At 38.5% G+C, this 15,450-nt stretch overlaps 1 protein-coding gene across 3 annotated transcripts in view; it reads right to left on the bottom strand.

Moving 5' to 3' along the window:
- Window positions 1-656: 656 nt before the first annotated feature.
- The window catches only part of SNX2 (sorting nexin 2), a 30,882-nt gene continuing 16,088 nt past the window's right edge, over window positions 657-15,450 (bottom strand). For 2 of the 3 annotated variants that reach the window (XR_009762373.1, XR_009762375.1), the window contains 7 exons: window positions 11,949-12,024; window positions 10,296-10,409; window positions 9,971-10,064; window positions 7,302-7,507; window positions 6,220-6,363; window positions 1,839-2,091; window positions 657-1,121 (listed from right to left, as the gene is read on the bottom strand). Coding sequence is in view for 1 of the 3 variants with exons in the window: in XM_061624879.1 (XP_061480863.1) it covers window positions 1,071-1,121; window positions 1,839-1,910; window positions 2,011-2,091; window positions 6,220-6,363; window positions 7,302-7,507; window positions 9,971-10,064; window positions 10,296-10,409; window positions 11,949-12,024 (838 nt within the window). In the remaining 2 variants the exon portion in view is untranslated. The remainder of the gene's footprint in view (window positions 1,122-1,838; window positions 2,092-6,219; window positions 6,364-7,301; window positions 7,508-9,970; window positions 10,065-10,295; window positions 10,410-11,948; window positions 12,025-15,450) is intronic. The other variant, XM_061624879.1, reaches the window with a different exon arrangement.

The following is a 15,450-nucleotide window of genomic DNA, read 5'->3' as shown; positions in this document are numbered from 1 at the left end:
AAGTACCATGTTTTTTCCTTGTGGGTTGAGCTATAGATACGATTACTTGAACTGAGTTGTTGGAAGCACTCCTTTGGTTCATGGAAGGGACTCCATCCCAATAGATGTTTCCTCTGGTGGAAGAGGAAGTCATTTTTGCTCATTTCCAAAGCAGCACCTCCCATGCTGATCTGGTGGGTCCCCGAGTCCTCTGCAGCAGGTTTTGAGGGGACACAGGAGAAATAGTAAAAATGGCCTTCCCACCCCGCTTCCATTAGAAGGAATATTCTGTGCACAGTGGGAAGTTAAGTCCCAAACCAGTATCTTTGAAGTATAGAAGCAACACAATCTTCAACAACAAAACTTCCTACTGAGCGGGAAAATCTCAACTTCCTTTCAAATGGCCATAGCCATTTACGTTAAAGTCTAATGAAGTGCTTTGTATAATATGTAATCTGATAGTTTAATGTGTCTTTGCTATGGCCACTATCCTAAAATACACTTTTATTCAAGAGCAGTTTCAGAAATCCAGTTTTTTATAAGCTAAACCATGTTGAAGAGGGTTCCTTATTAGGAAAACCACATAAAATGTGCCCAGCCTAAATCTGTATAGCTGCTATGAGTGTGAGTGCTGTAAGCCCTGCTTAAATCTAGAAAATGAAGAATAACGCCAAGGATTAATGTTTCACAAGGTACATCCCTTTTATTACTGAAATCACAAAATCTTGATTATGTACAGGAATGTTATGTGAACATTAATAAATGCAATTTGTTTCATAAAGATCAGGTAGACAGAACATATAGTAAAGAACAAAAATAACTTTCTGGCCTTGCATCACACATTTTAGTGCAAGTATTAAGACACAATAGTGTTCAATTCAGCAAGTATTGCAGAATGTCATGCCACAGTCCACTTCAAAGAGGGTCAGGACATGCAGCTGTTAATAAAATGCTGTACTATATAAAAAGCCACATGTTAAATTCAAAATATATAGTGGTTTATTTGGATAATTTTAAAGTGATTTTCACTATGGAATTTAGCTCGATTGGGACAAACATCCAAAGAGTCTTCATATTTTGGAAGAATCTTCTTAGACAATGGCTTTGGCTTCAGGTAGGAATGCCTCCCAGTATTTTATCAGCTGAGAAAAAAGGAAGGAAAAAGGAGTAAACATTTCAATTACTTAAAATTTGGATGTCTTCCCATCATTAGCAGATATTTTCTGCAGCTTTCAAATGGCAGTAAAGTTTCAATTTTATAGTATAATTTTTTGTAACTTAGGTTCTTTATTTACATAATAGTTTTCATGAACAAAAGTCTAAACTAGGCTGTTTCCTTTTCTCTTCTGGAAATGAGTTGAAGGGTTATGGTACAAATATTTGCTTACAACGTTTATTTGTAAAACTTACATGCTGCCCTTCAGTTTAAGAGACACCCAATTTATGCATGATTCATATGACTCAAGTCTACCTTTTATTTAACTACTGTACCCCTTTGGCATTACGTAACAGGATTTTTAAAATAATGACTTATCCTCTAAAAGAAACCCTATGACCAGCTTTCCTCTGGAGCTGAACAAATATTTATTTTGTGTAAACTTAGAAATAAATGTGATCTTTGCTTCTCCAGAATAGGTTATACAGAACATGCTGAATTTCACTGCCAGGTCCCTGCTGAATTAGTAATTTTCAATCAAAGTAGGAAAGACTGAAAGCGACATCTTACACTTTCAGTAGCCCCTAAGTAGCAATACAAATATTCTGAGAGATTGCATTGTTATTTATCTATTTCATATGGTTACTGGGTTAGGAATGGAACTCCCACCAAAAGAATTATGAACATCTGACATTAAATTTACCTGTTGTTGTGTTTGCACTAATGATTCCAAATACTTGATTATAACAGTTTTGAAGTCTCTCACACGTTCTTTCTGTTAGCACACAAAACACAATTACACATTGAACAAGTTAACCAAAATGTTTGTTTTATTATGATTTTCTGAATTTAATTTATTAGAAATGAATACATGCCTCAAATCTTCCTACTTCTTTGCGTATTGTTTTGGAGATTTGTTCAAAATCCCTTTCTCCTTGTTGAACTTTTGTTTCCCACTAAAAGAGAACATGCATAAACAGAACTTAAATATGAAGCATTCTGAAGCCTCTAGCATGATAAAATTACTTCAACCTTTTACAGAAGGGGTGGCTAATCTTTTTCCTCCCAAGGGTTACATGCCAGCCATGGGCATGTGTATGAACACATGTACACACAGAGCACACCCTTACTAGACGTGAAGGCACACAGCCCTCTCCCTCTTTCTCATGCACTCTTTGTCTCTCACATACAGCATTTTGAGCCCTTCCCACTCCAGCACTGGATGTGGCTGGAAATACTGCCTTTTACTTTGCACGAAGAATACTTTGTAAGAGGTAGTATTCTCCCCCATGCTTCCTCCAGTGCTGGGGTGAGTGAAAATGATGCCTCTTATTCTTACTCTAAAAGGGCAAGCAGCAGGCTTTATCTCTGATCTTGGTAGAGGAATTTATTTCTAATTTCAACAGTGTGGTTCTTAATGCTAAGATCAAGACAAAAGAGCTGTGGCTCTTTGAGCAGGAAGAGGGATTTTATCTCCTGAACTGATTGGCTGGCAAGCCGATTCCTGTGGTTTGGCAGGCCAGGTGTAGGCTGTAGGTTAGCCACCCCTCCTTTAGAGGATTGTTTAAGGATTGCCAATAATATACGTGAAGCACTCTGAACAACACTGAATGCAGCTTTTAATAAATGCCATATTTTACTGTGAAGAAACCCAACAGATATACCCCAAAATGACAGACCCATTAAAGCTCAGTTTCACATGCAAATACAGGGTTGCTGCTCATTCCCCACATATTCTAGTTCAAAACCAATACCACCATTTGGTCCCAGATCCTTGAAGCTCAGGATGAGATGTAAAAATCACACAATAATGTCTCCATAACTGAAAGGGATGCATGTGTGTACAGAACTGTAGCTTCCACTGCAGTTCTACAGGCCAGGGAAAGCTTGCAGTCTTTATAACGCCTCTCTCCTTATACACTCAGCTACAGTTAGAAGCTTTGATTTTGAGAAACATTTAGAAATGAACTGTGGCAGGTTTTATTTTAAGACACTAACTGAAGCTCAGGAATCAGGTGCCAGATCCAATTGTTTCCCTATCTAACAAACCAGGAGTACATAACAAAAGTTTAGAAATATCTATTACAGTGCCAGGAGCAAAGGAAAACTGCCCTTTAAAAAGCTGTAGAAAAGGCACCAATGAGCAGAAAAGGTTGTAGCTCAAAATATGCTACACGGTACTTTACCAACAGGATTACTTGTGAAGCAAACAGTAATAGTTAACTGCAAAATGTAAGAATATTTAAGATTCAAGATTCTTTACCCACTTCAGGTCTCCATTACACCAAGCATAAATGTGTAGATTAACATAAATACTATTAATCTGGTGGAAGATACCCTAGACCATCCTCCCGCAACCTGGTGCTCTCAACATATCAGCTCCCATAACTACAGCTCCTAGAATACAAACACTGGCCATGCTGGCTGGGTCTAAAGTGAGTCATAGTCTAAAACATTTGGAGGGCACCAGGTCGGGGGAGGCTGCCCCACACCTAGGACTAGGGCAACCTCCTACAACCTGGTGTCCTCCAGTTGTTTTGGAATACAACTTGCATCAGACCCAGCCAGCTTAAGGCACATGCTATATTAGTGGTTCCCTGAAGATGACTTCAAATATTAAACACCACATTTAATAATTTATTTTTTCAGTTAACATACCAAGATGTTTGGTATCAGCTCACATGTAATACTAAGGCAGATCATGGCTTAGTGCAAACGAACAAACATGGGCTCCTGGAGAGAAGATCATGACCACTTTTGTCCTCCTCCTGTCATTTTGTTATTGTGCTGCAATGAGCTAAACTATAGTTCAGTTTAGCATGTTGTTCAAACCTGGGTTCATGGTTTAGCGAGGCAAATCATAAGCTGTAAGCAAGGTTTGTCCTATTGCTTACAGCTGAAGAGTTGTCTGGGACAGCTAAATTACAAGCCTGGGTTAAGATGACACACATAATCCAAACCATGGCTCAGCACAGGAGCAAAATGATTTGAAGAGCAAAGCAGTCATAATCTCCTCTCTGGGAGTCCACAGATTTGTGCTAAGCTGTGGTTCTGGGCTCATTTGCACTAAAGTAATGGCTTTGCTTAGTGTTACATGTGAATAAGGTCATTGTCTGCTCTACAAAGACTTGTTTCCAAAAAAGATAATTTCAGTAGAAGAATAAAGATGAATTAAGCCATGTGGAAATTGCAATGAGAATGTCAAACTGGCCATACAAAGCTTTCATCTCAAAGCTTTTCAAACACATGCAGGCAATAACAATGTGGGAGCAACTTTACAGAAGGAGCTTGCAATGTGAATGCAACTTTTATCACCAAGGCTGATTTTAGGAGATAACTTAACAGTTATTAGTATTCTGAATCTGGACACCCAGAAATAATATTCAGCATTGCACGATAATTAGGCATTAATTCAGAAGCATGTTGAGTTCACTTCAAGTTTAAGCTCCTAACAGCTCCAAGCAGCAACCATGTACGGAATTGGTATGTAGGATTACAATGGCATGCAATAAACTGCTACTGCAAACAGCAGCCAGTTATAGAAGTGCTTACCAAGATCCTTCTCATATTTGATTTTGGCCCATATAACTAGACTGTGTGCTTCTCTCAAATCTCCTTTTCTGGGAAATGAATCTAAATCTGCATACAGCCAATGTCCACAAAATACACCTATTAAGCAGCCAGTGTGGAATAATAGATTTGTGTTCCCTTCTCATTCCTACCTTAACTGCAGCTCATGGCTGGATCAGGCCAGTAAGAGTTTCAGTCCTCAAAAGACAGAATTCCTGTGGATGGTTCCCGGATCCAGGAACTAGTAAATTTGGCCTTTGTAGATGGAGTTTGGACCAGCTATGATCATTTCTGGACAGGGATAACTTTGCCACTGCAACTCCTCCACTGCTAACCTCAAGACTGGACTTGGGACCAGACTACCCAAAGGAGCACACCTACTTTTATACTAACCTTCTGATAATTAAGATTGTCTGATGAGCTCTCCTGGCCATGCCACAACCTGTAAAGATTGATCTCACAAATGCCTGATGCCTTTTAGTTGCTTGCTAAAAACTCATTTTCTCAGGCCTTTCCTGGATAGTAGTACCAGTTGGTTGTATTTATTAATGTTATATCTGCCCTGAGTTACTAGCTGTTTTATTTTTCATTGTGGCTTAATTTTTTTACTTATACTACCTTGTGATTTAAAATGAATGGTGATATATAAATATATATTATATTAGCATTAACATCAATCTCTATTAAGCCAAGCACTGTTCCTACAAAACCAGGATTTGCAAACTGTTTCAAATTCTGGTTCCGTAGGAACCCTGTCAGGTGTAAATTATGCTCAAAATCTGTATCGTATTCTACCTAGTTGTGATTAAGGTAAGCAGGAAATAGGCACACAAACAGGAACGCTGTATCTACACCTGCCCATACAGCACTCCTGCATAATTGTAAAGCTATCATTCTGACACACAGGACTCTTAGCTGAGAATAAACTATTTTGTTGTTTCATAAACAAAGACTTGCATATTCTTATACTGTGATAAGTTGCATTCCTTGTGCAATTTATGAAGCAGACAGAACAGGGAAAAGCAGCATGGAAGTAAGTTATCCTACCTCTTCGATTTCCTTAATGAAGCATGACAGAAAAAGTGCAGAGATTATGATAACTTCAAAATGTTTGACAGTTTTACTGAAGTTATACCATACATATATTATATATATATGGAAGAAAGTGCTCCATAAGTAAGTAAAAACACTGACTGTTCAATATGATTTTACAGATTTATGTATTTTGGAAGTACGTACTTTACTGCATAGCAGTGAAGTAACTAACCTTTGTCTCAAGAGCTTTTTTTTGTTAATAAATGGAAGTGTCCACTCACTTTTTAAAACATCAGAATGAAGGAATGTTTCAGAATTCATACAAGCCTAACTTAAACATGAGACTACTGAAGACCTCACTGTTCTGATAATGGAACACACAAGCAATGATTAAAATCAATCAAAAATGCATTAAAGCCAATGAAGAAAGGAGAAAACCAAAGCCTTTTATAGGACAAGCACTGTGTTCTAAGGTTTACCTCTTTGATTTCATCCTTAGCTTGCTGCAATTTGTCAGGTTTGTTAGCAAGCTGAAGTTTAGCTTCAGCCTCTCGTTTTTTCTGCAACATGACCTGAGCATCTTGCCATTTCTGCCAGCATTTCATTCGATGATCAAACACCCCCTGTAAGCAGTATGGTTAACAATAAAAAGATGATAGGTCTACTACTCACAATCTCAGACTTAATCACATAAGCATCCTGTCAATATTAAACTGTGCTTTGATAATCATCTAGCTCTCGTATTAAGGCCAATGGCAGGTGTAGAAACCTCTGGCCCTCCAGATGCTGTGGAGCTACAACTCCTATCATACCTAGCCATTGGCCATGCTGGCTGGGGCTGAGATTGAATTATAACTCTGGAGGGCCATAAATTCCCCACTACTGGCCTAGGAGTACCAGTCTATAATATGACAGAAATCTCAAGAGGGTGATCCAAGGGCTTGTACTCAACCAGTAAATATTGATTCTGGCCACATACCATATTAATTTTGAAACAGTTTGAGACTGAAGAAAATTCAAATCTAAAGATGATTCAAATTGGGGAACTAGTTGCAGTTTGTTTGAATCCTAGTCAATGTCTATAAGTGAGAAGATTAAAATTTGCTATTTCTCGTGTTCAAAGGCCAATTGCAAAAGGCCATAATACTGTTCCAATATAGGAGATTCATCCATGTATTCTGAGATCAGTTAGACCAAGCACATTAATTGTAAAACACATAATACTGCAAAAAGGATATTTGGGAGAAATTGTCCCTGCAAATGAGCACAACCTAGCCAAATACCCATTTGTAACTATGTATCAGGAATAGGGAACTTTTGGTCTTCCACATGTGGTTGGCCTACAGCTCCCATCAGCCTCAGCCAGCATGGCCAATGATCAAGGATGATGGGAGTAGCAGTCCAGCAACATCTGGAGGACTATAGGCTCTCTATCCCTGCTATAGACATTGTTTTGTTGTAGAACTGCCATGTTACACATCCCTATACTGTGCAAATACTATGGCCTTCAATATAAATATTGTCTTGCAAGACCATCATGTAGTTTTTAAACTGGGCTTACTTTTACTGCACCAACAAGGCGAATATAGTCGCTGAGCAGCTCAGAGAACACATAGAAGTCAGCAAAAGCTTGTTCTTGATGTAGCTGATCAATTTTTTCCTCAACTTCAGCAAGCTGAGACAAAGCTCTAGATAAAGCAGTGTGGTCTTCTGAGTTACCTAACATAGCAGCACTTTTAGCAAAGGCAGCTGTGTTGGCTGAAAGCTCTGAAATAAGAATAAATCTAGAATAAATGTCAGCATTCACAGTGTGCATCACAAAATACAAGTCCTTTAAATGGCACTTTGCATACACTGGCATTTTGGTGTACAGGAGGGGTGGGGAGCCTCCAGCCCAATCATGCCCCCCCCAGATGTTCAAATTGGCCTGTGAGGCCATTTTCCACAATCCACATCCACCTGCTAACATCACTAGTAACGTCGGCTAATAGGTGGGAGGACAGGTTTCAATCCTGCCTTGGCTGTGTGATCCTGTTCCTAGCAGGGAACAAGATTACAGTGTCAAGGCAGCAGAATCTACTCATTACTGAACAGGTGAGCAGGGATTAAAGCCTTGTGCAAAATGCCCTTTGAAACAGCTTTCACAGGCAAGCTACTTCAAAGAAGCTTTTGCAAAAGCTTTAAGACAGGTCCTGCATGTCCAAACTGGAATGCAGGGGTTGTCTTAAAGCCTTTTCCAATACTTCCCATGCTACCATTAAGTCTCCAAGATCAGGGACTTAAAGGGGGAGACTTGGAAGAGGCTTTTCCAAGTCTCCCTGCTCCCCCTTTGGGTTATCTATTCCAAATAAGAAAGCACATGGTGTGAGGTGAGAGAAGGTGATTTTATTGAGGCAGCTATAATAAAATTATACAGATGCGTAAGTCAACCTAGAAGAAGATGCCCATTATTCTTCCTAACATGACTAGCTCAGACTCCCCCCAGCCACAACCCATAATCACTTCCCCTCCTGTTCGATTCAGTTCCCTCTTGCCACTTCATATCAACCTTAACATAATCAATAGCCTTGTTTCTCTATTCCTTCAATCATTATAAAAGACTACAAATCTTGCACACTACAACAGGCCCATGGTCTTTGCATGTAAAACCCTGAACAGCGTGAGACACTGTGGGACTGGCTTGCCCTATATGTACCTGCCTGATCTTTACATTCTGCCAGAGAAGCAGTGTTAAAGATGCCGCATGATGTTTGCCTTGCTTCTATAAGACAGGGGACATTTAATGTATGTGTGCCTAGGTCATCAACTACTGGTTATTCTGAAACACTGTCTAGAAGTTGGACAAATATTTTTATGCTGTTTTATTAATGTGTTATGCTCACTGCCTAGAAGTTTTGTTTATTGTGCAGTATAAACTGTGGAATTCCCTCCCCTTGAATATTAGGCAGGCGCCATCTCAGCTATGTTTTTGGTGGCTTTTGAAGACTTTCCTCTTTCAACAAGCCTTTTAAGCTGAGACCTATCCCAGTCTGTGTCTGTGTTAGAATTGCTTGTTAATATGTGTTTTTTTAATAATATGTTTAACCCTTTTTTAAAAGATGTTTTTAAAGCTTTTTTTTAAAAAATGTTTTTAACGTTGTTTTGTTTTAATATATTTTAAGGTCTGTTTTTATGATGTTTTAAAGTGTTTTTAGTGTTTCTGTTTACCACCCTGGGCTCCTGCTGGGAGGAAGGGTGGGATATAAATCAAATAATAAATAAATAAATAAGCCTATCAGCAAGTCATAAGTACTTGAGACAAATCTGCTACTGATGTACTAGTCTGCATAATAAGGACTAAGTTTTGTAAATATTTTGAATAGAGTCCTGCTTCAGTGCACTAAGCTAGTCTTGATGTTCCTAAAATCCCAAGCAGCCCGACTGTAACTAGATATGGCATCTAACTTGGCAACAAATTTCATTTGTTGTTGCACAAAACATACAAGAATTTGATGTCACTGTGATTTACTGTATCAGGGGAGAGAAAATATACATTTTGGAGTTATTTCTGTGTTCTACTGATTTCATTAATGGGTGTTCAAAACCTTTACATACTCTGTATGAAGTAAGAGAAAACCTGAACACCTGATGTGATGCAAAAGATACAAATGCCAAGTTCTCTTCTCCCCATCTTACTCCCCCTTTCAGTAGAAAAATAACTGCTTAGTTTCCTTCTATTTCAAGAATGTATGTGCTATAGATTTATTGCGGAATGTCAGATGACTCAACGAGTGACCTCAAATAAAGCACAATCAATTAACGTATTGTATTATAAACATAACACTCTTGGCATCCCATACCTACAGTTCCTTTGAAAAGGGTGACATCAAATTGTGTCACCTGCTTGGGCAAATGGGACTGGCTCTTCTTCCCTTCAGAGCAGATCAGGAGCACATGGGGACTGCATGGGGGAGGAAGGGGGATGCCAACACATCAACTGGCACAACACCGGACATTGAAAAAAAACCCAAATTCCTATTTGATAGGAAGTGTACATTAAAAAACTACAGGTTTCTGAATAGCTAAAAATATTCACACAGAGCCTTTTGTACAAGAGCTATTGTACACTTTCTGCGACTAACTTTGTAGCTAGCTTCTAGGGTTGGAAATAATTATTTTGACCAGGAAATGTTTGACAAGACACTGATTTGCGAAGAGCTCGCTTTGTGAAAACTTGATTAAAATATCTACCTTTTCTATGACAGACCAAGGCTTCTACGCTACCATGAAGTTTCCGGAGTTGCTGATCCAAATTTTCAAACTGTTGTTGTTTTTCTTCAAACCACTGGCAAGAAGTGAAATTCAACCATTACAAATTATGTCACTACTGCAAACTACATCCCCTTTTTAAAAAAAACAAATTAACTGGGTATAAACATGGTAGTCAACTGATTCAGTTGAGAAACCAAGCCAATAAGTAAATTAATATCCCATTTTCTACTCCTACGGTCTTAAAATGCAACTGTTGAGCCTCATTAATTCATCTCATTATTCAAGTCGAAAAATCAGCTCTTACTGCATCCGATTCATTCATCTTGATCGTCATTTTGTTGACAGCGTCGGCAGCCTTGTTCACCATCCTCAATATTCCTGCTCCACTCAGAGCCTGTGTGTTAACTGCTCTCGGCAGCTGGAATTGAATGACAAATAAGGGCAAACAAACCGGTTAAAAGGCTGGAGGTTTAACTGGGCACCAAAGGGACTGAAAAGGATGTAGTGTTTTCTTCCCCCTCATACATTTCAATATAGTGGAACCTAATTTCTTAAATTTACTACTTTTACATTCTCAGAGGAAAACTTAAAAAAATAGACTTTCAATTTGCTTTTCTTCTGCACCTTTACATTTAGATGGAACACAGAGACCATTTGTCAAAAGTTGTTACAATTCCGCCAAGTGCTTTAACTGGCCACCTGTATACCAACAGTAGCACTGGCTTTTAAGGGTACTGTGCTACTGTTTCCACATTACAGGTACAGCAACACCAGAAAATCTGTTAAAATACTCCAAACATACAAAACACTGGGTGTAAAACATATCTTGCCATGATAATGTAAAAGGTTTCACAAACATTGTAAAGTTCTATCTACAATTTCATTCCTGAAAACATATGCAAATATTAGCTATAGCATTGTTTTCACTAATAGTTGCATCCCCAGAAATATGGAGAAGCAGATTTCAGTGCATTATTCACTTCTCTCCATCCACCCCCACATATGCTAAAGGTGTCTAGGGGGACTACAAATATCCTCTGCCTCTAGTTGCAGTATTGAGGGAGCACCAATCCTAGGATTTATGGCTACTGCTGACATCCTTATAAAGCCTTTGCCCCAAACCCACATGTTGAGATTGAAGGGTTTAGCTATACTCCTCTGTCAATTATCTGTTTGTTGCAGATGTTGTGACAGACCTCAGATGACCTGTGACACATGGCCCAGTTGGCACCTTGAATTTAGCCACTTAAACAGAGAACAGAGTGGTGGGTAGGTAAGATTTGGAAAGCTCCAGTGATTAATGCAACAGGGACACAAGAGTTAACATTGTCCTACCTATAGGCTGTTAAAACTGCAGCTTTTTAATAGTACAAATTACTATTAGCCCTTAGACATGGTATCTCCCCAGGACACACACAAATTATATTTTTAAAAAGTGGTTAACATAATTCTTAACTTTTTACTAATATAAAGGTTAAACAAACTAGAATAAAAAAACTACTGGAAGTCGGTGGTATACATTCCCATAGAGTTGGATGGATTTTAAGAGAGATTTCTACTTTGCACATGAAAGGTGCCAGATTGATAGCACTGGTGACTGAAGTCCTCTATCCATGGATCAATTACTAGGTGGCTGACTGCAAACTTTTATTTTGCTGTGGTACAAGGATCCAGTCTATTTAACTTCCATGTCCCAAACTAGTGAGTTTTGTGATAGTGTCTGTATTTTATAGAGAAATCCATTAAGTTACATCTCATGAGCCAGAGAGACTTGATGCTCCCACTCATCTTGCATTACATGAAATGTCTGGCAACTTATTTTTTGTAATCTGAAATCATTCTATTGAAGCACAACTGAAATTATGCACAGAAGGACCAGATTTCCACATATGATGAGGATGTTTCTTTGTGCAAAGCATCATTGTAGGTTGAAAGAAAAATAGGATGATTTAAATACCTCAGAACTTTCCAAGAACTGCCTTAAATCAGGATCCTGTAACAAGGTTGGGTGTTTTACTGTTCGTTGTAGATACCTATGGTTTTAAAAATTAGATAACATTTAATGTTCCTCACAATACTGAAAAATGTTTGCCGTGCACAGAATGCATATGTGGACAGCAATACCATCCTTCAGCAGGCAGACAATGTACTTTAAGTGTGCATTAAGATGGTTACCTCTAATGTTTAGAGGATAGTTCAGTCTCAATGCCCCTTCAATCCTTTGCCTCTCTACTGAGACTACCAATAAAGGATGAGCATTTGTTATCCGTGCCAGATCCAGAAAAATGCCTAAAATATCAGGTTTGCTAGCAAGCAATTAATAGATGCAAATAGCCTGCCTGCTTCCCACCCATCTGTCCCCCAAAAGACTACAGCACTATACAGAAAAGCAGAGAATGATTTAAGCAAAGCTATGTTCATAGTCCCATATATCTATGACTTGTAAACTAACACTGTAAGCCAAGTTTGTACAATACCAAATGAACAGACACAAATTTTATATCCTATGAAAAACAGCTTTCTTCCTCTCAGTAACAATAGCTTTGAATATCAACTGTTACATCAATCAAGCTTCCTACAAGGTACATGATAGAAGCTGCAACAGGAAGAATTCAGCCTACTGAAGTCAGAATAAGAGCCTTCCAGAGTTAAAGCTTGATTCATCTAAGCTACAGAAGCCGGTTTCAGAAGCGTCAGAAGGCCCTTTTTGTATGAGCTATTGAGCCCACACAATTCTTTTTAACCACACCCTAAATGTTAGGATTATTCTCAGTACATCTATTTGCCATCCTTCAGGTTCATGTGTGGGCACAGGAAATAGCAACATGGGTAATCAGGAAGAACAGAAAGGGCCTCTCTTACGAAAAAGATCCTTTTTTTTTGCCAAAAATATAGAACCTCAAACCTTCTCTAAAATCCTACTTTCAACCCATAAAGGATACCCAGAAACTAAAGACATTATTTCCAACCCTGTTTCCTATAGTTGACATAGCTCACTTCACAGGCAAACACCAAAATGAGCTATAGAAGTGAGGCTGTACCACTCACCAGCCCTAACCTATTTCATAGGGTACTGCTCAGAGCTCAGTGGGAATTTAGACCAATTTGAGGGAAGGAAAGGTTACACATTCCTGCTAACTGAATCAAAACCCTCCAGCCAGCACAAGTCAAAGCCAATATCCCCTGCTCTCATGAAGGCAAAGGGTAGTGAGATTGTCTCTAGTTATGAAAGTAATTTGTTTTAAAATGTTTTTAATAATGTAATTTACAATGTTCGGACTGCCATAGAACCTACTGGATAATAAATTTAATAATGGTAATAATACTCTCTTTAGGAAGCCCATCCCATCCCCTGCTACACTTAAACCCATCACCAACTGCTGGTCCCAAACCATAGGCAGGTAAGGAACAAGAACCCCATCTCTGCAAGTCTTTATGGATTTTTGCTTGCATTATCCATTAAGATACTCGTATTTCCAAGAATATATCACCCAAACCTTGGCTACTGCTCATGGTTAGCAAGCAGAGAGCCGAACCATGAGCCTGGTTTCAGCTGACAAACTAAACCAAACCTTGGCTTACCATGGGACAAAAAGGGACTGTGGAGGAGCAAAGTGGAGCCCCCACACTGACTTATTGTATCGTGCAAACCAGGCTATATACCCTTTTTACAATGGGACAGAGAGAGTTGCATGCTATTTAATACACAGAAGTACTGTGTTATTAGTGCTTTGGTATCTAGAAGCCTGTTTGGCTTTAACAGCTTCCTCAGGAGCTCTGTATATTGCATCTATTTAGAATGGCTGAGATTCTGAACAGGACCCAGAGGAATTCTACAACTTTAAAAAAGGAAAATTGAAAATATGTACAATCACTCCCCCACCCCTTGACAAGTTGTGTTTCACCATCTTTGTTTCTAGGTTATAAATGACTGCTTCAAGCATAAGGGATGCTTACTGTGGCAGAACATTCCAGTCAAGCAGATTTATAAATTAGAGAACTGTAGGATTGGAAAGTGCTGAAAATTATTCAGAATACCACCCCAGCATTAGTAAATTGAAACTCTAACTGGTGAGTTGTTCCCTTATCATAGGCTTAATGGCAACTAAATTAGTGAGACCACAAAAACAAAAGAAATCAAATTTCTACATTGTCTACAACCAAAACAAATATACAAGACATGGTTAGTTTGCATGATTTGTTTACACTCTTTCTTAGATTTGAGGTTTCCTTGTAAGTTAGAATGACAGGGCTACTCAATGGTGATAAAAGACCCAATTACAGAAAGCAAAAGGGGCATATTTTGATCAATGGATAAACATTACAGTCCATCACTTAGCAGAATACATATGCAGGAAGAATCCAAGCATTGCATCATTGGATATTAATTGCAAGTTGAGTGCTAGGTCCCAACAGCTGCGGCAAAAGTTCAAAAAGAAGAAAAATCTCACCTGGCCTTAGCTAACAATAGTACTACTAGACGCTCCCATAAATGCAGCTGATCTCCTCTCAGACTTACAGTTGTAGAAAACCAAGAAGGAGCCCTATAGAAATATCCTTGTTTTCCAAAGAGTAGGAAAGTTGTTTCTTGTTTCTTGTTTCTGAAGGGGTGGGGTGGGGTGGGGAGGAGAATAGAGATGGACGTACAGTGGTTCTAAACTCTAATAGTTTTCTTCTGCAACAGGACCAGGTATAAGAATATTCTTTGAATATAGAGGAGTGCCAACATTACTCAGCAGGAAAACGCCAAGGTTTGTATCACATGGAATTTGGTACTGGGTCCATAAGATGCATCATCACAGTAACATTACATAATATATTTTAACTGAGAGTCCCAATACAACTTCTTGCTAGAAAGGATTAGAGATGGAAGAGTTAAAAAAATGAATGAACATGTCTTCCTTAGGGGGAATTAAACAGTTATCCTTACATAAAAGGGCAGTCCCAGAATGCTGAATAAGCTTGTTTCTAGGCTTGGAAACTACAAACCTACCTTTAAACAACTGATACACAAGATTTTTTTTAACACATTGCAATTTTTCATTCACAGACATGATATACTAGTATACAGCGCTCTTTCTATGTTCTTGCATGTACCCATGACCAACTTAAAAGGATATTAGTGTAAGTTTTCTAGAAACTTTGAGCACTCCTGTGAACAAAGACCAGAACAGGAAAAGTAGTTTGCTTACCTGAAGTGTATTCAACACAATCTAAAGTCTATTCAACACAAGCTAAAATATTTCTCTGGCTGCAGTGTTTAACACTTGAAAAAATAATACATTTCTAAAATGTAGATGTTCACAGCAGCATTCCAAAGCTTTATTTTTAGCATGTGTCTCAAAATTTACATATATCTACCAATAGATTCACACTTAATTTTGCCCTTTTTATTACACAGATATTTCATTTTTGTAAAGTGATGGCGCTTTGGTGACATCTATCATGACTAATGTCTT

This window comes from Rhineura floridana, chromosome 1 (genome assembly GCF_030035675.1).
Source record: "Rhineura floridana isolate rRhiFlo1 chromosome 1, rRhiFlo1.hap2, whole genome shotgun sequence".
Lineage (NCBI taxonomy): Eukaryota > Metazoa > Chordata > Lepidosauria > Squamata > Rhineuridae > Rhineura > Rhineura floridana.
Note: the sequence above shows the minus strand (reverse complement) of the source record. Positions and strands in the feature narration are given on the sequence as shown.